The sequence below is a fragment of the Uranotaenia lowii genome, chromosome 2 (assembly GCF_029784155.1).
Source record: "Uranotaenia lowii strain MFRU-FL chromosome 2, ASM2978415v1, whole genome shotgun sequence".
In the NCBI taxonomy this organism is placed as follows: Eukaryota; Metazoa; Arthropoda; class Insecta; order Diptera; family Culicidae; genus Uranotaenia; species Uranotaenia lowii.
Genome location: NC_073692.1, coordinates 389,592,743 through 389,618,326, shown reverse-complemented (window position 1 = coordinate 389,618,326; position 25,584 = coordinate 389,592,743). Strand labels below are relative to the sequence as shown.

At 34.5% G+C, this 25,584-nt stretch overlaps 1 protein-coding gene across 1 annotated transcript in view; it reads right to left on the bottom strand.

The window, feature by feature from the left end:
• Positions 1-8,483: 8,483 nt before the first annotated feature.
• LOC129744745 (uncharacterized) overlaps positions 8,484-25,584 on the bottom strand; it is a 298,023-nt gene continuing 280,922 nt past the window's right edge. Inside the window, exons 3-5 of the mRNA XM_055737436.1 lie at positions 23,547-24,152; positions 23,360-23,484; positions 8,484-17,824 (exon numbers count right to left, since the gene is read on the bottom strand). Of these exons, the coding sequence (XP_055593411.1) occupies positions 17,434-17,824; positions 23,360-23,484; positions 23,547-24,152 (1,122 nt within the window). The 3' untranslated portion in view covers positions 8,484-17,433. The remainder of the gene's footprint in view (positions 17,825-23,359; positions 23,485-23,546; positions 24,153-25,584) is intronic.

Here is a 25,584-nt window from a genome sequence, read left to right as displayed (position 1 = left end):
GAATTTTGGCTTCAAAATGATGAAATTGGATTTTAAATCTAAATTAAGGATCAGCAGAATTGAATATTCGACTCAGAGTCTGAATTTTTATCCTGAATCTGAAACTATATTCTGAATCCCGAATATAAATTCTGAATCGAAATTATTCTGAATCTCAGTTTTAACTTTCAATCAGCTTTGGTAATCTTAACTCTGCATTAGAACTCTGGATCCAGAATCTGAATTTTGAATCTTTATTTGAATTTCTAAATTCCTTCTGATTTTTAGTCTGTTTAATTCTGAATCTGAAGTCTAGATTCTGAGGTTGCGTTCTGAATCGTATTTTTTAATTATATAATTTAGATCAGGATAAAAATTCTCTACCTAAATTTGAATTCTGAGTTCTGAACCTAAATTTTGCTTCTGAATTTTGAGTTTGCATTCTGAATCTGAATTCTGAATCTGAATTCTGAATCTGAATTCTGAATCTGAATTCTGAATCTGAATTCTGAATCTGAATTCTGAATCTGAATTCTGAATCTGAATTCTGAATCTGAATTCTGAATCTGAATTCTGAATCTGAATTCTGAATCTGAATTCTGAATCTGAATTCTGAATCTGAATTCTGAATTCTGAATCTGAATTCTGAATCTGAATTCTGAATCTGAATTCTGAATCTGAATTCTGAATCTGAATTCTGAATCTGAATTCTGAATCTGAATTCTGAATCTGAATTCTGAATCTGAATTCTGAATCTGAATTCTGAATCTGATTTCTGAATCTGAATTCTGAATCTGAATTCTGAATCTGAATTCTGAATCTGAATTCTGAATCTGAATTCTGAATCTGAATTCTGAATCTGAATTCTGAATCTGAATTCTGAATCTGAATTCTGAATCTGAATTCTGAATCTAAATTCTGAATCTGAATTCTGAATTCTGAATCTGAATTCTGAATCTGAATTCTGAATCTGAATTCTGAATCTGAATTCTGAATCTGAATTCTGAATCTGAATTCTGAATCTGAATTCTGAATTCTGAATCTGAATTCTGAATCTGAATTCTGAATCTGAATTCTGAATATGAATTTGAATTCTGAATCTGAATCTGAATTCTGAATCTGAATTCTGAATCTGAATTCTGAATCTAAATTCTGAATCTGAATTCTGAATCTGAATTCTGAATCTGAATTCTGAATCTGAATTCTGAATCTGAATTCTGAATCTGAATTCTGAATCTGAACCTGAATTCTGAATCTGAATTCTGAATCTGAATTCTGAATCTGAATTCTGAATCTGAATTCTGAATCTGAATTCTGAATCTGAATTCTGAATCTGAATTCTGAATCTGAATTCTGAATCTGAATTCTGAATCTGAATTCTGAATCTGAATTCTGAATCTGAATTCTGAATCTGAATTCTGAATCTGAATTCTGAATCTGAATTCGGAATTCTGAATCTGAATTCTGAATCTGAATTCTGAATCTGAATTCTGAATCTGAATTCTGAATCTGAATTCTGAATCTGAATTCTGAATCTGAATTCTGAATCTGAATTCTGAATCTGAATTCTGAATCTGAATTCTGAATCTGAATTCTGAATCTGAATTCTGAATCTGAATTCTGAATCTGAAAAAACTAAAAATAAATAATATTTACTAATTGTTATAGAACTTCACACTTCATTTCGGGTTTTATTTCCTCTCAAAAGTTTAAATTATAGAAAGAGAAAATATTGTTCAGTACATTGTACAATATGTATTATTTCTTTTCACGTTACCTCATTTTATGTATGATTTGTGGAAATAAAAATTAATTAAAAAATAAATATGTTTGAAGAAATTTTTTTAAGTATTTATCACCCAAAAAGAAAAAGAAATTTTTGCTAACTCAATTTAAACTTCAAGTCAAAATCTTAACAATAAACGATTTTTAATATGCCTGTATAAAATTTAACCCTGAACACTTAGTTTGATTTTAGAGTTTAAATCTGTACTCTGAATCTAAATTTCTAAATCGACCTAAATTCTGAATTTTAAATAGGAATTTTTGTTCTGATTTCCGAATCATTTTTTAAATATCTGAATTCTGATTTTAAGTCTGAGTTTCGCATCTGAATTCTCAGTCTGAATTTTGGCTTCAAAATGATGAAATTGTATTTGAATCTTAATTAAGGATCAGAAGAATTATATATTTGATTCAGAGTCTGAATTTTTATCCTAAATCTGAAACTATATTCTGAATCCCGAATATAAATTCTGAATTGAAATTATTCTGAATCTAAGTTTGAACTCTCAATTCGCTTTGTCAATCTTAACTCTGAATTAGAAATCTGGATCCATAAACTGAATTTTGAATCTTAATTTGAAATTCTGAATACCAACTGATTTTTAATCTGTTTAATTCTGAATCTGAACTCTAGATTCTGAAGTTGCGTTCTGAATCTTATTTTTGAATTATATAATTTAGATCAGGATAAAAATTCTATACCTAAATTTGAATTCTGAGTTCTGAACCTAAATTTTGCTTCTGTATTTTGAGTTTGCATTCTGAATCAGAACCCTGAATTCTAAATTCTAAATTTGAATTCTGAATGTCAACTGCGAATCTGATCTCTGAATCTGAAATATCCTTAATTCTATGAATATGAATTCTGAATCTGAATTCTGAATCTGAATTCTGAATCTGAATTCTGAATCTGAATTCTGAATCTGAATTCTGAATCTGAATTCTGAATCTGAATTCTGAATCTGAATTCTGAATCTGAATTCTGAATCTGAATTCTGAATCTGAATTCTGAATCTGAATTCTGAATCTGAATTCTGAATCTGAATTCTGAATCTGAATTCTGAATCTGAATTCTGAATCTGAATTCTGAATCTGAATTCTGAATCTGAATTCTGAATCTGAATTCTGAATCTGAATTCTGAATCTGAATTCTGAATCTGAATTCTGAATCTGAATTCTGAATCTGAATTCTGAATCTGAATTCTGAATTCTGAATCTGAATTCTGAATCTGAATTCTGAATCTGAATTCTGAATCTGAATTCTGAATCTGAATTCTGAATCTGAATCCTGAATCTGAATTCTGAATCTGAATTCTGAATCTGAATTCTGAATCTGAATTCTGAATCTGAATTCTGAATCTGAATTCTGAATCTGAATTCTGAATCTGAATTCTGAATCTGAATTCTGAATCTGAATTCTGAATCTGAATTCTGAATCTGAATTCTGAATCTGAATTCTGAATCTGAATTCTGAATCTGAATTCTGAATCTGAATTCTGAATCTGAATTCTGAATCTGAATTCTGAATCTGAATTTTGAATCTGAATTCTGAATTCTGAATCTAATTCTGATTCTTAATTCTGAATTTGAAATTTTAATCTGAGTTCTGAATATGAATTCTGAATATAAATTCTAGATCTGAATTTTTAATCTGAATCATAATTTTGTAATCCGAGTTTTGAATCAAAAACATTCATTTTAATTATCGAAATATAATAAATTGAGTTTAAATAATATTTTTAGGCTTTTATTTTGGATAATGTTTTGTTGAATTTCGGCAATGAAATTACCGAAAATCAGGAAAATTAATTATGATTTAAAATGGTATTTCACTTACCTTTTCTTGGTTAATACAAAATAATTCTGAATACATTTTGTCGCCTTTGTCGTTTAAGGATTTGTGAGGATTTCGGATTAATACTAGGTAGTACGATAAATTATATATTTTCTGAATTTGTTTATTGCCTAGATTCGATTTCTGTTTCATCTTTTCCGTTATTTACAGACAGTAAACAATTTTTTTTTCGACTAACCATTAGATGAAACATAGAACCGAAATCGATAAAAATTTAATTTTCTTCTGGGAATCATGCTTTATAATAACCGAAATGAAATAATTTTTGTTTATTACAAAAAAATCTATATACTTTTTAGTTTTCAGGATTCATTTAATAAATATCGCGCCTTTACTTAGTCTCGATACTTTTTGAACGGATTCTGTTATGAGAGGCAAAAAACTGGTTGTTTTGAAACTCTCTAGTGAACAAACAATAATTTAAAACTTTATTTCTATTTTATATTGATACCTACTGATTATTTGAATGATCCTGAAAATTTGTATTTTATTCATAAATATCAGTCAATCCTGATTTCCGAACATTTGAACTCCAAAAGAAAGAAATCTTGATCGACTGTTGTTGTATGTTATTTATTTTTTTCATGGTAAATTTGTCATCTTATTTAATGAAGTAGTTAAGTTTCAATGTTTATTAATTTATTTAGAAATTGATACTAAAAATATGTCATACATATCTCAGAAATAAAAAAAAAACGAAAAAGAAAAAGTTTTGCTAGACCGATCCATGTTTAAACATATCCGGTTCCGGTTTCATATGTATGACTTAAAAGCATTTTATCTAATTTACAGCAGCATAAAATTTAAATCTATTGAATCAATTGATCGTTTTTCCTTATCCTCGAAATATATTGTCGATGTATGCGCAATCAAAGCTTCGCCTTAATGTCGTTTTCCGTTGCCGCCATCAGGGATTGCAACTTTTTTAGATTTTGGGATGTGAAATATCGGTTTTTTGTTTCGAATAAAATATTAGTTTTTTTTTGTTTTTATCGGTGCCTACAGAAAGTCAAACGGTGCACAAATAACTTGGGATGAGAAATCGAAATGGGGTGCTCTTTATACTTTTGTTATTTTTTGTTGTATAAAATTATTCCTACTACTCAATATGTATGTTTAATTGGGTGAAGTTGAGGAAGAGATTGAGTTAGTCTCAAATCGATTAAAAAATGTGTTTGGGGTGTGTTTTTGATTGGATGTGCGGGTCAGTGTGTGAGTGTTGCTGGAAAATTTAGTCTTCCAATGTTTGTAGTTTTCATTTGTTTTTTTTTTTTCAATTGTGTTTCTTGATCACAGAGTAGAGTTTGCTTGCCCATGCGTTTCCGTTTTTATTTTGTTACAATTTAGTTTGATTTGCTCAACCGGAAGGACAAGTTGGTATTTGGCTGGTATAATTTTTAGCTTAGGAGTATTCTTATGTTAAGGGTAATTGGTTTAATGGATTTGAATTATCCCTAGGTTGATAACCATACTGTACATTGGAGAATATTAGCATTTAGCAGTAAAGTACAAAGCTCCTCAAATCTAATAAGATAAAGAACCTCAAAATTTAATTATATTAGAAGACATCATCGGAATCGTACGCAATAACAATTGGAAATTTAAGTAAAAAAAAACATTAAATACATTTAAAATTTTCAAAATTCAGATTTAGGAATTCCGATGCCAATAAATTAAAAATTGAGAATGCAGCACTTTTTTTTTCCTTTTTGATAGGAGTTTAACCCGTTAAGGTCATTCTTCCTCGAATGCAGCACTTTGTATTCTAAATTCCAAATGAAAAATAAAGATTTCTTTCATTAAAGTTCTCAAGCCTACACTCGAAAATAGACTAAAAATCGAGCCAACGAAATGGAACATTTAAGTCATATTCTAAACAAGTTGAGTTTTTTTGGTCTGGGAACGGTTGTTTGTAACAATTTAACATTAACCTTCCGTTTGGGTCAAGATCTACGTGACTCGAACTGTAGGGGAGAATGAGGATACTTGATCCCTGGGGATACTTGATTCCTTAGCTATATCTCGAAACTGGAATGTTTTACAAAGATCAAATTTTCAAGAAAAATGTGCCAAAATGAGCAAAATAACAATGCTTGTAGTTTAAAATTTTTTAACAAAATAATTGTTTGAGTTATTGAACTTTGTTTGAAAAATTTCACGAAATGTAACTTGAAGATCTTTTTTCATCACTTTAAAATGTTCCTTACATGGGAAAATTATGAAAAAAATATTTGTTCCAATGTATCAATCGTTCGAGCGTACAATGAACTTCTTAATGCCATATTTTCAAAGCAATGGAAAACTCTCAACTTTTTTCAGAAAAAGTTTTCTAAAATGTTGATTATGGGTACAATTGATCCCCTAGAGTTGGGTACAATTGATCCCCCTTCTAAACGGCATATTCTTCTTCTGAATTGATCGTTATGATTGCTGATTACGAAATTACTAATATTTATCCAAAAACTGATATTTATCAAACAATTGTCTGAAGAAAAGAGCAAAAATAATTAATTTTCTCTTAATTATAAAAATTGCGCCTTTAAGTATGCAATGTTATTAGCGTTGAGACAAAGTTATAGAATTTTCTTCTTATGCCTGCTATAAATTGTGAAATGAGAACAAACATGACCAAAATAGTCAATTAACATTCTATCTTGGGGTTTTGTTTGATTTTTATACAAGGATTAGGGCTTATTGAATATAAGATCAAGTCTCCTTCAATAGGGGATCAAGTCTCCCCTAACTTCATAAAAATCGCAATTTTTTTACTCCCACGAAAATGCTTCTAGTTCATCAACGGGTTCAAGTATCGTTCTAATTTTTGGAGCATAGAAACTTGAAGTTACAAGCTGTCAGAAAATGTCAAAGACGGCGAGTTGCTAAATTTTTCCAAAAAGATATGGTGAAAATAAGAAAAGGGGATCAAGTATCCCCACTCTCCCCTACTTTCTCGATGTGATATCTCAGGGATGGTTGAAGCTTTTTACTTTTCTAAATTTAGTTTTTATTATGAAAAAACGGTTAGAGTCATAATGATCCAGATTATTGATTTGGCTATGATATTGATATTTTAAAGCAATTTGGTTGTGTTTTTTGTGTTCTCGAGAAACTGACCTCAAAGATAAAGTATTTCCAACAGAAATACCCACTTTCACTGCAAAAGTATTGATAACCTTTTGAGTTATATGAATTCAAATATCGGGTTTGTATAAAATGTAAACCAAAATGTTTACTGAGTTTGAATAGATTTGTCCTTAAATTTTTCAGCTACAAATGATAACAAGGTTTTTTCATCTTTCCCTTCTGATGTCTTATGAAAATCTAGCAAATCTCGTATCGTATGCTTGCACACATATGCGAACGATCCCTTTTGAAGACTATCCCACTTTTCAAAATAGGTGAATGATATATTCAAGTTTTATTTCCTGACAAATTTCTAAAAAGACTTCTACTGAAACCTTGTTGAAGACCCACTTTGCAAGTTTCACTGATATTCCTATGAAGCTATCAAAAAACACACAATCTCGGAAAATCACTCATTTCATAATTTTTAGAAAAAGGTGTTATTTGAGTTCTTTTCTAATTTTTACACTATTTAACATTTCGTATTTTTTGGATAATCTCAGGGCCGGGTTAAGACAAAACGGGGGCCCGGGGAATATTTTTCACAGGAAGCCCTTATGAATAAATTTTTTCATATGCTGTCCCAGAGAACACATAATATTTTAAACATACAAAAAAAGTGTAAAGAGTTCGTTATATTATCTTCTAATAACCATTATGTCTCATATCTTCAAACAATAATTCTCGCGTGAGCTTTCATTACATCGTATGAAACCAAATGTAAACAAACAGTTTTATTACGAAAAAATACAAAAAAACTGACATAAACTAGTCGCAACTTCTTTCCATTTAGAATATTGCTAGCCTGAACAACATATTCTATATGTGAAATACAAATTTTAAAGTTGTTTTGATAACTTTTAAAGCAGTTTTCTGTGAATTCTTCAGATGGTTTATACGACGTAATGGATGCTCACGCGAGAATTGTAAATCCATTACGTTCAAACATTGCAGAAGAATTAATCATTTAATTGAATGTTGATTAGAGCTGGTAAATTCAAAATTCAATTCACAATTTATTAAAAAACTCTATCACCACCCAAAAATCTCTGGATTAGAAAAATTTACAGATAAATATTTAAATTTTAATTTAATTATCCATGACTTAGTATAAGCTTCATCGAAAGCAGAATAAATATTTCTTTCATGACTATTGGAAAATAACATTAAGACTAAAGACAAAAAATCTTTAACAAAAAAAAACAGAATTAAATTCAAACTCCATGGAGATACAGACAGTTCAACAGTGAAATTCAAAACCTAAAATCGGTTTTAATTCAAAACTCTTATTTAAAGTCTTGAATTGAAATTGTACCATCAAATTACAAATGACATTCAAATACAAAATTGAGAGTCAAATCTACAATACATACCAGGAATTGCCAAAGCACGAGAAAATTTTTTTTAAAGGATTTCAAATGTTTTTCTACACTTTCTTCACTTTTTCAAATTTCTGCAAATTTTCTTTCAAATAACTGGTAATTACTGTTCAATACTGATGTTATGAAATCGTTTGGTACATTTTTGTACCTGAAAATAATCACATTTTCGTAGATGACGGAAAGAATTAAAGAAACATAAGCTATCAAAGAACGAAAGAACATAAGCCGTAAATATCATGAATTTTTCGAAAAAGATACAACGGCTCACCGGCAGGACTTGAACCTGCGGAGATTGCAGGTTCAAGTCCTGCCGGTGAGCCGTTGTATCTTTTTCGAAAAATTCATGATATTTACGGCTTATGTTCTTTCGTTCTTTGATAGCTTATGTTTCTTTTATTCTTTCCGTCATCTACGAAAATGTAAGTACTGTTATTTTTTTTTATTTGGATAATTTTAATCTAAGGAAATGCGAATCTACCCCGGTAAAAGCCTTTACATTTTTTTAAATGAGGAGAAAAAACTTCCTTATCAGAACATAATGCTTGATTCGATGTAAACTCTAGGATTTTTTTGCATTCAATAAATAAGTGAAAGTGATGTATTATTTATTGTAGGGTATGCATTCCAGATTCCCCGAATTTACTCGGACATCCCGGGTATTCAAAATATAGTGGTCAAATAAAGCAAACTTAGGTCTAAATAAGGCTCAATTTTTCTGTGCTTGTTTTATCTAAATCGTTTTTTTTATTTGAAAAGAAATTTGAACGCTGTTGACGTGTTTCGATAAAAAAAAACGAAAATTTTAAGTGATTTTAGCCACTTTCCTAATGATTTTTTTCTTCAAATTATCACCGAAATCTGTTTAGATTTGTACGGATTTTATGTTGTAAAATTCGAGATCAAATGCCCAGATATTGCCAGGGTATTTAAAAATTTGTACTCATTTGTTCAGTCAAAAAATTGTGGGAAAAAATTCTGTAATTCTTCTCTTCTTAAGAGTGAAACTATTCGGGATATTATTTCAAAGGGGGGCCTTACATGTTATATTGAACATTTTAGTTCCGATTTTAATTTTCTTTCCTAGTTTTCTAGAACTTAAAGCAAAAAATGTTTAAATTTCATTTTTTTCTCGGAGGCCCCCTGAGCCGCGGGTCCGGGGCAATTGTCCCCATAGCTCCCCCTCCCTTAATACGGATAATTTCGAACACTTATCAATCGTGAAAGGTAATGAAGAAATGTAAAAATCCTTAGGGCATCTGTATTCGTGGTCTATTCTTCGGTCTAATTTATACAAGAATTGAACCAAAGAAATTAGATCCGATCCAATGAAAAAACTGGCAACTGCACTCGTGTTCCATTAACTGTCAAACGGTTTGGAACTGCGTCAAATTGGATTCAAATCTCATCAGTTTTGGATCAATCCTTATACCAGCTCTAAAAAAAGTTGAGTTGAATCTGGTATATGTGCAGCTTTGTCTTCCTCGTAGGAAATCACCCGTTGCACGAGGCTGGAGCACACGCGTCTTGTTCGGCTGAAAGCTGGCTCGTCAATGGACGTAGCTATGCTTACAACTACATCAGCCCAGCTTATGCTAGTAGTAGTCACACAGTCGTTATCGTACAGTGGATTGCGGTTTAGGGAGTGTGTGTCTGTCAACAGATCTGGCACCACACATCTCCCTTCTCCTCTATTGAAAAAAAAATTGAAAAACGTTTCAATGCAATCCTGCAATAAGCAACGCGACTTTCACCTCTTTTGAAAAGAACTTATAAGAAAAATATGCACCTGAAAAATTGAAGCTTAATGTTTTGTTAAAAATGTCTCGTCTACTCTTATTATTTTTATTAAAAATTTTCAAATTGGTTTAATCATTTCTTAAACAAATAGGTTTTACTTTTATGAACCCTCTGATGTATTTTCTACAATCCCACTATCTTTTTGAGCATGATCCTCTTCGTGAAGGACTGTTATAAGCTAATAACATTTATAAATTGCTGCAATCACAGTAAGTGTTATTCCTGATCCGTATAAGTCACCGTTTACGTAAACTCTCTTCAGCGGTTTCTGAAAGCGAAGATCGCTGCTGTTTTACAGCACTTGTTTTTCCCCACACTTTATATATCTAATCTTTCATGTTCTTTTGAACTGCTTGGAACCCACTTTGAATAAACTCTGTTCGCCTCAAGTATAAATTACCGATAGTCGATTTGCGTGAATGTGAAGTCGGTCATCTTCAGCTGAATCTCTGGAAGAGTTCAAAGGTTAAAAAGCTACTGAAAAACTTAGATACCTGCTGCTCTATTTTGCTAGCAGAGCTGATGGTAGAGCCGTCCGCGATTTTTTAAGCAAGTTAACGTTTTCTTCAATTGTGCCTGTTTACTAACAGTTTCCTTTGACTATCTAGTAAAATGACTATATTATCTTTTTGTCTGCAGCGATTTTTTTGTATACAAAACCAATGATTGAATTGGAATGAGAATGAATTTGGAAGCCTTTCCTCACCTAAAGCGTATGTAGTTCATGAGCATACACAGATAAAAAAATGTAACCCTACATTACAAGTGATTTTACATTTTAACACCAGCGCTGGAAGAAAATTGAAAAAGAGTATAGCATCTTGACCTTTTCAAGGGAAATTACATGTCAATGCATGCTGAATCCAGCGCCAGCGTCAGTTTGTCAATTTTGTTTTTACTCCTGTTAGATTCTCGTCCCGTTTTGCGTCGGCAACAGCTGTCTGTTTAATATTCGATAGAATTGTATTTGCTCATTAGAGGTAAAACAATTTTGAAAATAAGTGTGACTTATGTAACATATTTACACTGGTTTTATCATTTGCAGGAAATCTAAAAATTCTCGAAAAGGTAACAATCTTTGGAGCCCCAACTGTGCAACCAGTCGTCGTTTTCATCCGTCGGCGGGGGAATCAGCAAAAACTCGCAAAAGTTCGGGAGTGATCGAACCAAGTGTTGTTTTTTTTCAATTCCAAGTGTAAGTGTAATTCAAGTGAAATAAATTTATTTCTCTGTACTAAAAGTGGTGTTTTTTTTTTCATTCAGTAACCATCCCCTGTCTAATAAGATTCATGAGATGAGATAGATCATGTAAACCTACATTTAATAACAGCATTGAATGCTGACGAAAATTTACATGAAACAACCAGTATTATCGCACGTAAAAGGCCGATTCCTTTCTACCCATGCAGTTTCATGTAAATCTACGTTGATTTTTCTAAGTGTGTATGTTTCTTTAAGGAAGCACAAACGAAGAAGAAAACGATGCATATTCTCTCAACTTACCTCGTGTGCATGAGATAATATATCTACAAGCAGGTTTTCTGATTTTGGGCTTTATTTATCATATAATATTTTAATCCATAAAGAAACTTAATGTTGTCATTATTTCCCCTCCAAATGGTGGATGATTGAATCACGAAGTTGACTTTTTTTTTCTACATGTATTTTAATCTTATCTTATTTCAATTTAACGTTCCTTTGCTTTAATATGCTGATCTGTTTCTTTTTTAAAGGCTAGGTTGTGATCTGTATTCAACTATTTTTATTCCATATCGCTCTTGAAGTATATTCTGCGTAGCGTTTAAAGTTGTTCAACCTTTTTCGCAAATTATTGTTTTGCATGGAATTGCAAACTAGATCTGCAATACATTGCACACTTATTTTCAATCGTTACACCAGTTTGAACTATACGCTGCTCAGTTGACTTAGTTGTCCTCGACCACTTTTCCCATGTAAACATCCAAGAAAATAAGTTCTAAAATATTTTCAGATTGTTCTTAAATAATTCTTCTATCATCTTATTCTCGGAGGATAAGTTCTTAGATTCTCGGAGATATTTGATTCCGCAAATTTGATTTATATATGCTAACGGACATTCTCTGGTAAGGCAAAATTATTTAAATATCTGAGTCACACTAAGAAACTTTACTTTTATCAGTCACACTCCCACAGGTCACAGCAAAACACATAAGCCATCGTACTCTCCCGTTCAAAATAGCTTCTCCTTGCTATTCTGAACTGTTCCTTTGCTTGGATACTGGTACCAAACCACTCAAAACTTAATTTACGAATAATACTGCAAATAACCTACCAAAACAACAGTTGGACTCGATAGCAGTAAAGCTTGTTTATTGCTAAGCTTTCAATTCGTTGTGATCCTTGTTCTTTTTGTACGCTTAGTGATCATATTCATAACCTATTCCCGTCCACGTTTTATTCCTTATCTCGTTTTATTGCCATGACTGGTAAAATACTAAGTTATTTTCTTACGCTCAGCAAATATTGTTCCATTCACTGCTCATCGAAAATACATGAAACTAACACTGGAAGCATAAAGACCTGAAAGCAATGGACGCGTTGTTTCGCATTCGCTTTTTATCAGGTTGTCATAAATTTCATTTTTTTCAGGAACTTTTTTCATTTTTATATTTGCATTTACTTCGCGTAGGTATTCTTATCAATCAGACGACTCATTTTCTTTCAAGTTACTCAATTTGTTCCAAGACCTGCACGCTTTTCTTTTATCAATTTATTGTTCTCGATTGGTTAAAGGTGGAATGAATCAATTCCTTCTCTTTCGAGTATGTTTATCGAAATTTGTTCAAAGCGTACGTAATATTTCATCCAAAGCCTATTCCGAAATCTCTTGCTTTTGAGTTATTTCTTACATTCCATTCTTCGTGTCTATGTTCGGTCCTCCTTATTTCTCACAAAATTCCAAATGGGGAGCCCTAGTACGCTTTTCATTTTCTTCGCTAACTTTGAATCTTTTTTCAAAAGCAACCCAGCTTTCCTTCAAATAAACGCAACTAGACTTTAATCTTTCTTCATTCAATTTGACTTACAAGCACGCTTTAGATTTTTTTTCCACGCGCCAGCTCTATTCATGTTTCCAAGCGGACTTTCAGCACAACTTTGGATTATCAACAAGCAGACTATCGACGAGCATGTTTTCTTTTTTAATTTCCAAGCGGACTCTCGTCTCGCTCCTTCATTAGATTTGCAAGCGGCTTGCCAGTAAGCTATTTTAAATGGAAGACAAGCGGACTCTCAACGCGCTTGTATTCTATTTACTTTTCAAGCGGACTCTCGTCTCGCCCTCTCTATTCCGTTTAAGAGTGGACTTTCGTCCCACTCCTTCTGCTGATTTACAAGCGGACTCATAGCACGCTATTCAATCAAAGTAGAAGACAAGCGGACCCTCAACGCACTTGTTTCTCTCTTTTTAGAGCGGACTCTCGTCTCGCTCTCTCTCTCTGTTCGTTTGAAAGCGGACTCTCGTCTCGCCTCTTTTTCCAAAAGCGGACTCCCAACACGCTTTGGAATTGTTTGACTGGCGGACTCTCAACGCGCCATATTGATGCAGACTCTCAGCTCGCATATTTTCTTTTTGTTTTGCACTTCACATTAATTTGCACAACACTAGGAGATTTCACGTAGAAAATGTACTTTTCCACTAAAAAAAAACACCACTGTCCTCGCAAACGGGTGATTTCCTACATTCTTACAGATTCAATTGCTAATAAATAGCAAAACTGTCATGTCGCCAATGTGCAGCTTTGTCTTCCTCGTAGGAAATCACCCGTTGCACGAGGCTGGAGCACACGCGTCTTGTTCGGCTGAAAGCTGGCTCGTCAATGGACGTAGCTATGCTTACAACTACATCAGCCCAGCTTATGCTAGTAGTAGTCACACAGTCGTTATCGTACAGTGGATTGCGGTTTAGGGAGTGTGTGTCTGTCAACAGATCTGGCACCACACAGTATAATGGATCACAAATGCGGTTGCTCGGGTCGGAATTTGGGTCTAAACCGGCTGTTTGGACCACGGATACAGGTGCTCTTAGAATTTTTTTTTTGCATTCGCAGGATCAAACAGATTTAGTTTTCTCATAATTGAATGGTACACATTGATGACCAACAATAGCTCAAATGTTAGAAATTGATCATTAAATTGAATTGTACAAAACTAAAAACTGCAGATTTAATTAGATACCTAAAAGATTCATGCGTTTGATTTGGTTTCAAGGTTTTCCAAATAATGCACGTTTATTTGCCTTATTCCCTGGTTAAATTTTTTCACGGTTGTGCAATTGCAGCCTTCAACTCATAACTCTGAATTTAAATATTTTTTCTTTCTTTATGAGGAAATCAAAAAATATGGAAATCATCGATTCTTAAAAGCTGAAATTTATGAAAATTGGTTAATTAAATTTTGTGATGAAAACTAATGAACCGATTTTCATAAATTCCAGCAGTCCAAATAGTTATTTAGCTGAAGAAATCAATTCACCATGTAGATGAATATTCAATAATCATATATTCTTGATTCAGTATTCGACGAAAATTATCCTGGATGTTTTCTGACAAATTTTGTTTCACATTTTTCTCATATTGAATGGGGATCCCCCTTCTTTGATGAGAGGGGCTTTTTCGTACTAAAGATTATCTTTAAATGCAAATGTTTACATTTTCACAAAACTTGATAGAAGCCACTGGTCAATTGATTGAATTAAAATGAACTTTATTTCGTAACGAAAATTTTGCAAAATCAGTAGAGGACTTAACACGCTACTCAAAGCCATTTTGTAAATTAACTAAAATTCTGAAAAGCCCCAGAAGCCAATTCCTACTTTGAAAAATGGAGATAAACTTCTGTTAGCTAACGCAGAAAAAGCTCAAAAACCAGCCCAACAATTTAAGTCTGCTCGTGATTTTAAATTAAACGTTGTAAGTCCAATTGATGTTAAAATGTTAAAATTTCCCTAGAATTTGATGATTTTCTTTCTAAGCAAAATGTATTTGAAAGTTCTTGTGAGACAAATCTTGATGAACTTAAATTGATTTTCAAAAAATTTAAAAATATGAAAACTCCGGGGAAAGATGGGATATTCTATATTCTATTTAAAAATTTGCCCGAAAGCAATTTAATTTTTTTAGTTAAAAACTTCAATAAATGTTTTCACTTGGCTTATTTTCCAAATAAATGGAAAATGCCAAAGTAACTCCAATTTTGAAACCTGGAAAAAGTGCTTCAGAGCCTTCAAATTATCGACCAATTAGTTTGCTTCCTTCTTTAAGTATACTATTTAAGAGAGTTATTTTGAATAGAATGATGATTTACATTAATCAGAATTCTATTTTCCTTGATGAACAATTTGGTTTTCGTCATGGACATTCTACTACACATCAACTTTTGAGTGTAACTAATATGATTAACGCCAGCAAATCTGAAGGTTATTCAACAGGTGTTGCTCTTCTAGATATTGAAAAAGCTTTTGACAGTGTTTGGCACAAAGGTTTAATAGTTAAATTAGCTCGATTTGATTTTCCTGTATATCTCACTAGAATTTTTCAAAACTACTTGACTAGCCGAACCTTACAAGTAAGCTATCCAAATTCATGTTCTGAAAAGACACCCATTAGAGCTGGTGTTCCTCATGGCAGTATACTTGGGCCAATTTTATACAATATTTTTACTTCTGATCTTCCTGATGTACCAGAAGGAAAAGGTAGAAGATTATTTGCTGATGATACTTTGCTTTCAGCCAAAGGTCGAAATTTACGGTTGGTACGCAGTAGATTGCAACAAAATTCAAATTCCTTTTTGAATTACTTGAAAATGTGGAAAATTTCTCCTAACGTTTCCAAAACTCAACTTATTTTATTTCCCCATAAGCCAAGAGCTCAATTTTTAAAACCTAATGAAAATCATTCCATAACTTTTAATGTGGTTTCATTAGAATGATCTGATCACGTGAAGTACTTGGGACTCACATTTGACCGGAATCATACTTTTAAAAATCACATTGAAGATATTCAATCTAAATGTAATAAATACACTTAATCTCTTTATTCTCTAATCAACAGGAAATCCCGACTGTGCCAGAGAAATAAGATGCTCACTACAAACAGGTGTTCCGAGTTTCGACCAGCGATAATGTATGCAGTTCCGATCTGGGTTAGCTGCTGCGCGACGAGGAAAAAGCCATCCAGAGGTTTCAGAACAAGGTTCTGAAAATGATTTTGCGGCTTCCACCTTGGCACAGCACCGAAGATCTTCATCGGATTGCGGGCATTGAATCGATCGAAGAGATGGCCAACAAAATCATCTCTAACTTCAGAGGCAAATCGATGTAGTCTTCCATCGCAGAGATTCCTTCTCTCTATAATTAGTTTAATTTCAGGATAGTTTTAGTTTTTAGTTGTAAGTTTAAAATATTTTTGACATTAATTGATGGATGTTCTCCTACATAAAAATACTTGATTGCGCTCAGCAAATTTAAGTCCAATAAATAAATTTTAGTGATTAGTAAACTATAGGGCTCTGGACAGTTCATTATTGAACTGAACACCTAATTTAATGTAATAATGTAATGATGAAGCGGTACGAATTAAGACATATTAAAAAATCTTCATGTCACTTTTTGCAAAATGTTCAAACAAAGTGTAAAAACTCAAAAAAATTTTTTTTAAGATAACAGCTCTGTTGTTTTTGGTTATCGGTTCACTAGTATTGTTGATTGTATAGCCGAAATAGTAATCTGGATCATTATGACCTTTACTTTCTAACGGGATTTTTTCAACTCGGAAGGAACGTTGAAATTGAACTAAATTCAATCATTATGGTTTGAATGAGATATTTGAGCTTTACTGCTAACGGATAATATAAGGATTAATGTATTTTAATTTGACGTCTTTATTTGAAACTTAATCAGGTAATATTAGATTGGATCACTATAATTAGTCTACCGAACTTGGATACTAAGGTTTTGGAAATCGATTAGAATAAAATTACATGGTCTTTTGGTAATGAAACTCTTTTTGCTTGAAAAAGTTTCAACGATTCTTCTATTGCTATGAACATATGCTAGAGTTGACTTTGATTAAGGTTTGGTCTAGTGTTGAAGAAAATTAATTTGTCGTTGCACTAGGTTATTCAAAACAATTTGAAATTTTCTCTTTCAAAATCAAACTTATATAGAAAACAAACATTCGAAACTGTAGTTGTATCACTTAGCTCCGCTGCTTATTTAACCTTTGAGTAGTCACCGATTTCGCCTCACTATATACTAGATCATAAGAATTAACTTGTTCACAGGACCATTTCTGGTTGTCTGGATTTTGTTTCGTTATTTTTTTTTTCAAACATTCACTAGCACTAGTTTTCGAGGTTGAATAGCTTCCTGACGCCCGACGCCAGCGTTCTGTTGGCCACGTGGTGATATGTAGCGATCGTGGCACTAGAGGCCGTCGCCTGGATCGTGACTTCTGTCGGGGCCAGGAGCAAACCTCACGTCCGTACGTATTTGTACACCACCAGAAACACCAGAAAGCTAACCATCACTAGAACACAAGCGGTAACGACCTTGGCGAACGTATTCAGCCCGGACTCGTTCGGATTGAGCGGCCGGGAGGTGCTCTGCTCGGTCGAGGCGCGCCGTTTGGAGGCCAATCCACGAGCCAGCGCCGGGAAGGCTAACGATTGGGTGAAGGTAAGTTTGTGCAGCGATTCACTTAGGGAGTATGGGCCCACTGACCCGCGAGCCGCCGCTCTGAGCAGCGCATACTCCAGATCGAGTGCGTCGAAAAGCGATAGGCGGCCGGTCATCGTTGATGCCCTCCGTTGGTCCAGTTCGAGGTGGTCCTTGTCCCGTTCCGGGCGTAACCAGGGGTCCGATGATCTGGGAAAAGGAAATAAGCCTTTATGATTTGCTGCTAAACATTATTCTTCAGAATTTGAGTAGGAAAAAAGTAAACACGATTAAACGCTTTAAGCACTTGAATGAAAGTTGGATGGTTCGCAAACCTCTTCAGAACAAAATGTGTGTGATCGTAACTTCGAATGTAATTAGGCAAAAAGTTATTAGCTGTTGAATAGGGGTATGTCTGTTGAATTGATTGTTTTTCCACAATCAACCCTATTCAATAGCTAACAACTTTGTCGCCTTGGACAAATCATTGGGCACAAAAAGCATTTGCAGGCGCGGTTCCAGAGTTTTTTCAGTACAAAATATTCAATTTTCAAAACTAAAAGTTCAAATTTACTCATATAAACGTTACCTAAAAATTCTGCAAAATGTATGGATGAGTTTTGAACCAAAACGAAGCTTTTTAGACCCCAGGGTTTGAGAAATTCGAAAATGATCCCAACTCTACTCAGTCTACTGTAGCATGTCATCTAGCGACTATTACCACGTGAAACGTTATGTGCTTGATTGACCATGTCTACGGCAGCCGGGTAATAGAAGGTCAAGGTCTGTACGCGCTGTAAAAATGGTAAAATTGGCCAAAACGAAAGTGAAGCGAAATTCAATAAGACCAATCCAGAGGCTGCCTAAGGAAGCGAATATCTCGAATGCTTCCATGTAATCATTGGTCGAAAATGACTTAAATGCATCACCCCGCCCCCCTGTAAGAGATTGAAGCAAGGTTGCCGAAATCACAGAAAAATCTGTATTATCACAGAAATTTGAGCAAAATTTCGTCACAGAATCTGTGTCACAGATCACAGAATTTTTAATTTTTTTTAAAGAATTCACAGATTTTCTAAATTTTGTACAGATTTCCAAAATTATCATTTTTATCAATATCATTTTCGACTTTTTATTTCTGATTATAATTCATGAAAATACGAAAACAAGGTAATGTAAATTGATTTTTTTTCTGTTAAACTGTAAGAAATTTTCAATTTATTGATGTTTGACATGATTTCCCTATGAACTTCATAGAAAAAGCGTCACAGAAAACTGTCACAGAATTTTGGGTTCAAATCACAGAATCCGAGATTTTTTTTTATGACAAAAACACAGATTTTTTTTCGGCAACCTTGTATTGAAGATGCCTCCTATTTCCATAAAAGCTTGAGTAATAGTTAATACTGATGTCTACATAGACATTTTGAACAATCAGGTGCTTCCGTGGATTCGGGCAAACTTCGGTGAACTCGAGAGCGTTGTTTTCCACCAAAATGTTGTTCATGCTATTGTTTATTGTTCATTGAAAATAATATCATCTGACATAGGTGTCTTAATGATCTACTTAATACTTTTTGTACATAACATGATAGGCATTCTTAGTTTCGTAATTGTACACTTAAATCAGATTCAATCCGCCGGACACATTAAAGTCAAAGTGTGTAAAATGACGTAAAAAGCATGTTATTGCGGAACGTAGAGGGTCGTTGCTGCCATAGCGCGTGCTTCTTGATTCCAGAGAGAGAAGTGCTATATCTCGATACGGAACGAAACCTGGCTGGAGGAGAATATGAAATTTTGGCCGAAGGATCTTTGGCCTTCGAGTAAGTCCAGATTTGAACCCATTCGACTATTTTATATGGGCGTATGTTCAAGCGAAGGCCTGTGGATACTCTCACCTAAGAGTCGATTCTCTGAAGGCTTCCAGTCGTGGGCTTCAATATCAGAGGCTTACATTGCGAAGGTATGATACTGCCGATTCACATCGTTCACATCTCGCCTGGAGAGAGTAGTTGAGAACGAAAATGAATACACATCGAGCAAAGGGTGATACGGTCAAAATTTGGTCATGGGAAAACGCGTGTAAATCTATGAAATCGTTTATTTAAAAAATCAAATTAAATTTCTTTTTCAAGTTTAATTAGTATAAAGTTCAGGGAAAATATTCAGTTAGGCTTCCGCTTTTCCAAATCCGAATTGCCGGGCCTTACGCTTAACCCCTGACATCAGATTTTGTACAGCCACCTTGTCCACCTTCATCGCCGCAGAAAGCCAGTTTGCCTTGAACTGCTGCTCGTCCTTAGTAGTTTTTTTGGTCTTATTTAGGTTCCGCTTGACAATAGCCCAGTATTTCTCAATCGGGCGGAGTTCTGGCGTATTGGGAGGGTTCTTGTCCTTGGGAACCACCTGCACGTTGTTGGCGGCGTACCACTCCATGGCCTTTTTACCGTAATGGCAAGATGCCAAATCTGGCCAAAACAGTACGGAACAACCGTGTTTCTTCAGGAAAGGCAGCATACGTTTATTCAAACACTCTTTCACGTAAATTTCTTGGTTGACAGTCCCGGAAGCTACGAAAATGCTGCTTTTCAAGCCACAGGTACAGATGGCTTGCCAAACCAGATATTTCTTCGCGAACTTTGACAGTTTCATGTGCTTGAAAATATCTGCTACCTTTCCCCTTCCTTTTGCCGTATAAAACTCCTGTCCCGGAAGCTGCTTGTAGTCGGCTTTGACGTAGGTTTCGTCGTCCATTACCACGCAGTCAAACTTCGTCAGCATCGTCGTGTACAACCTCCGGGATCGCGCTTTGGCCGTCGTATTTTGTTTATCATCGCGATTTGAAGTCACTACCTTCTTGTAAGTCGATAGTCCGGCTCGTTTTTTGGCTCGATGCACGGTTATTAAAATACTAACTTAAAATTTTCCATAGACTTTGCGAAGTAGGCGAAATGATTTAAAATGTAAATATTAGCAGTCCGCCAGTTAAAATTAAACATAATTTGGCTCCAGCAGAGTTTTGAAAATCACCGTAAGTGAGAAAGTTATAAGTTTGGATTTGCGTTTCTTTTGATAATTTGTTGCGTAACATATTCTACTTTCAGTTTGAAATAATGAAAGCTTGCATATTAGACTGCCCCATATTTGTATGGGAAATTCAAAACCTGTGAAATGTTATGCGCTGCAGGTTAAAATTGATCCTAGGCCTAGTGCAAGATCTCATGCCAAATTTGGGCCAGATCGGATCACGTTTAGGGGTCGCTCAACGAGCCTGAAGTTTGTATGGGATTTTGAGACATTTTGTTCGGGAGAAACATGAAAAACCAGTTTTTCATCAATAACTTTGGTTCCCGTCGGCCGATTTCTTTCAAAAACGGGTTTTCTTAAAGCCTAAACTATGAAAAACATTTCATCCGAAGACTGCATTTCAATTAGAGTTAAGATAAGAAAGTTATAAGGCTTCAAAAATGGGTTAATTTTTTTAAGGATGGTATTCATCACTGTTAATGAGTCGAGGCGGTCGAACATATTGACGCCTCATTAACAGTGCTGAATACCACCGTTAAAAAAGTTAGCCCATTTCTAAAGCCTTATACCTTTTTTATCTTAACTTTTATCGAAATGCAGTATTCGCATGAAATATTTGTCATAATTTAGGCTTTAAGAAAACCCGTTTTTGAAAGAAATCGGCCGACGGGAACCAAAGTTATTGATGAAAAACTGGTTTTTCATGTTTCTCCCGAACAAAATGTCTTAAAATCCCATACAAACTTCAGACTCGTTGAGCGACCCCTAAACGTGATCCGTTCTGGCCCAAATTTGGCATGAGATCTTGTACTAGGCCAAGCATCAATTTTAGCCTGCAGCGTATAACTTTTTCAAAAGTCGGGTCATTTGGGGCACTCTATTGCATATGCATCCAGTCAATGAGGTGCTGTTTCAGAAGGAGGTCGTTTGTTAAAAACGTTTAATTGAACTTGAATTCGAGGAAAAATGAAAGAGCATGAAATTGCATGAATTCGCCGCGACGATTATGGCTCCCCTTCTTACTAACACAACACAAGTGAAGTGAATACTCGGTACAACAAAACTTTATGAGTTAAATGTCTTAATAAAACTATTTGTTAATAAAAAAAAAAGAAATTGCAATGAGGGTTAAAGGTACCGCTTTCTGTTCTGTTTTTTTTTTTAATTTTTGGGTGAATTTAGGGTTTTTTTTAAATTCACATTAGATGATTGTTTTCAGTCGCTAGACAGCTGCCCTCAATTCTATCTGGTAGTCTTTCAGACCCACCGAGAAGGTCAAAGTGAAGGATCGTATTCGAATGACGGTCTAGGATTTGGCGTATGAATTTAAAAAAAAAGTAAATTTAATATATAACTCATTGTAAATTTTAACAATGGAATAAGAAAAGATCTTAAACCAGATTTATTCTTTTTATTTGGAACTGATTGATATTTCCGCAATAAAGAGCTATCGGCATCGGATGAGCTTCATCAATTTTATATATATTAATCAAAATTGGACATATTTATAATTTACTGCTTTTGTAAACTGGCAAATCATCAACGTTAACGTTGATTGAAATCGACATTGGTTGATCAATGTTTCTTACATAATTTAAAGTTATATTTTATACTTGGGGTTACATAAACTACGTTACAAAATGAAATATCGAAAAAACTGATTCAAGCAGAAACGTACGCGCCTCTGTATCAAAACTGATCACCAGGAATGTTAACGATTTTTGAGTTTTCATTTCTCGATGTTTTGAGTAACGTCCTAGCTAAGCGTGGTAATCTTTTTCCATCAGTGGAAATTTCATAATCAGATTTATTGCAGAACGTGTTTGCCCTGTTTTTGAGCCCAATATCAAAGTGATTCTTCCAAATTTAATTTTTTGATTAGGTCTCCATCGAAGTTAATTTCGGTTTCGTCATCCTCATCTTCAGATGAATCAAGTTGTTATTAAAAAAAATATTTTCTTTCAATCTTCGATGTTCCAACACTATAGAATTTGTGTTTGAAAAATCCGGTTCAAGGAAAGCTGGTGCTGAAACTTTGAATCAGTAAAGTATTCCCATAATATTTTTTTTATATGTACCTACCTGGACTTTTACGTTGGAATGATTTTTCCTTAGCCCATTTTTCTCCCAATCGCCGGCGACGGTAATAAAACAAACCATTCTTTTTTATTTTTTATAAACAGTCAATTTTTTGTTCACAAATTGAGAATGCCTTCGAAAAAGTTTTTAAGAAAATGTTCAACAAACAGAACAAATCATTTGAAAATGTTTGACACAACTCAATTCGCATTAAAGTTCCATTGAAGTTCTGCATGGAACTAAAAAGTTCTCAAGAAGTTCACAAAGCGCGATAGGCCAAATTGATATCCGGACGTTTTGAGGTACTTGGAGCGCACAGATATGTTCTATGCTTCTTGTTAAGACTTTTTTTTTATCTTCGTTCAGAAATCCCAATTAAGAACTTTAGGAAACACGGTTTTCATTTCGCTCGTGTTCCTTTTAATCAGCTAAATATGAACTTTGAACGTACAAAATTAAGTAGCTAGGTAGTTTTTGGTTACTTTGGAGTGGCTCCAGAGAGGGAGACATCGGGTTTTGAACATCAAGTGTCCAAGACTCATATAGTACGGTACGGTGAGTAGGTAGAAATAAAAAAAAATGACGAACTTCATTAAATTAAGTTTACAAAGCCCCATTTCAGAATTCGAAACTTACCGTTGAGGATGCTGCCCTAAGGTTGCAACTGCCACCGACGTCAGGGAGGAAGTTGTGCTGGAGCTGGCGGTGCATAGATGATTCCCTATGGCACCATTGAATTCAGTATTGTCTTCTAGTGATGTCTAAAATGGAGAAACAGGGAATGAACCTAGCTTTAGAATGTGCCTTAGGCTATCACAAATACTTGGTCGGGTGACGTCGATTGCCTCAGGGCAAAGAGTCGAGCATGGTCCGGGTGCAGTAGCGACGCCGAAGGCCGTCGCTGCCGATCTATCGAAGGCGTTGGTGAACCCATCGTGGGCGATGCACTTGGTGAAATGGCATTCGAAACTACCAGCGGATGACAGGGCATGGCTATCGGGGACGGTGAAGCCTGAACCGAGTCGATCCCGGAATCACCGGCCTGCAGTTGATCTACGAATAGAGAATTCCGCCGGAGATCACCACTGCTGCTGCTCGATGGCACCGCATTCATCAGCGAGGTTTGCAGATAGCTGATCTGCTGCTGCCCATCGTCAGCTGCCAGCGGAAACACGAAACTTTGCCCGTCCGCTTCGCCCCGCGGGGAGTCCTGGCTGGGCCACACCTGGAGCAGCGGCAGTGAGCATGCTGGCGGGTTTCGGGGAGGACTATGGACTATGACACTGCTATTTGTCAGCTGCTGCTGGAAGGCCTTTCGTCCGAGTTTTGTAGGACTTTCGCAGCCGCCGGAGTCCTCGGACGACGTGGGCGGTTTGGTGGTCGTTCGCCAGAACTTCTTCAACCGCAGCTCCCGTCGTTTCTCTTGTTGCTGGAAAAAAGAGATAGACAAAAGTTATTATTTTGTAAGTTATTGAATGTTTTAAAATATAAATTTCTTAAGAAATATTTTGTGTGAAAAAAATTAATCCCGCATAGTAAATTAAAACTTCAGAATATACATATACCTATCTGTATATGGAAATAAGACACGCTCCACGCACTTGCGTTCTGAGAGTAAAATTTTCAAATTACTTCTCCAGCAAAATTTTTTGGTGGTTGAATAAGATGATTAAACGCGGTATGAAGAACGCGTTCAAAAATGAACAGTTTTCACATTTAATGATTCATATATGTAACTTATGAATTCATTGTCGAAAATGGTGAAGTTCCTTTAAAACTACACATTTTCGCTAAATAAACTTCAAACTCAACTTCAGGACGTAAACTTGATCAAATTCAAATTCGTTAAACTTTTTGATCATCAAGATCTTTGCGATAGTTTTCCAAAAAAATATCACTTTTTAAAATTCGATCCTACCGTTCCCGACATGCACCTGGGCTAAGTTCCGTCGTCACTTCCAAGGTTGCCGAAATAAATTCTGTGTTTTTGTGAAAAAAAAAGATTTTCTGTGATTGATTAAAAAAAAAGTCATGAGAAATTGTGTTTCTTTTACACTTTACTTGAGAAAAATTTATAAACAACCACAACTCTATCATGATTTTCCAATACAAAGTTAGAAATCCAAAATTAATGTTGACATAAAAGATTAGAATTCTAGAAAAACGTTTAAAAATCTAAAAATATGTGAAATCTGTGAATATTTTAAATATTCTGTGCTCTGTGACACAGATTCTGTGATGAAAATTTGTTGAAAATTCTGTGTAATTAAAGATTTTTCTGTTATTTCGGCAACCTTGGTCATGTCACGCTGTGGAGAAAACAGGTTTAAAATGCACACTGGTACAGTACATCAATCTAGTGGAACTAAATTAATAGCGCCCGGGGATGAAAAGATAGAGTGTTGGTGCCTTCGACAACATTGTTCAGTTTAACAAGCCGCATATTTTGATATTAAACATAAAGTGAACCAATAGCGGGATCAAATTGCTAACTTATTAGTTCAGCATTTTAGGGCTTTATACATAAAAAATGCCGTCGAAAATACGGTTGGGAAACCTGATAGGTTAACGGACTTATTTTGGACCAGGGGACCAATTTTGGACCACCTTGTCTAGCTCTTTTATAAAGCAACTAATAATGAAAAAAATTACTGCATTACATCAAGTGACCGGGCTTCAACAATATTTGTTAAAAAATTGAATGATTATTTGTTTTATAAGAGAGCTAGACAAGGTGGTCCAAAATTGGTCCTCTGGTCCAAAATAAGTCCGTTAGCCTACACATTGCCTTTTTTGTCAGACAATTTTAGGCATGAATATCAAATCGAAATAGACATCACTAGCTTTGAAGAGAACCATTT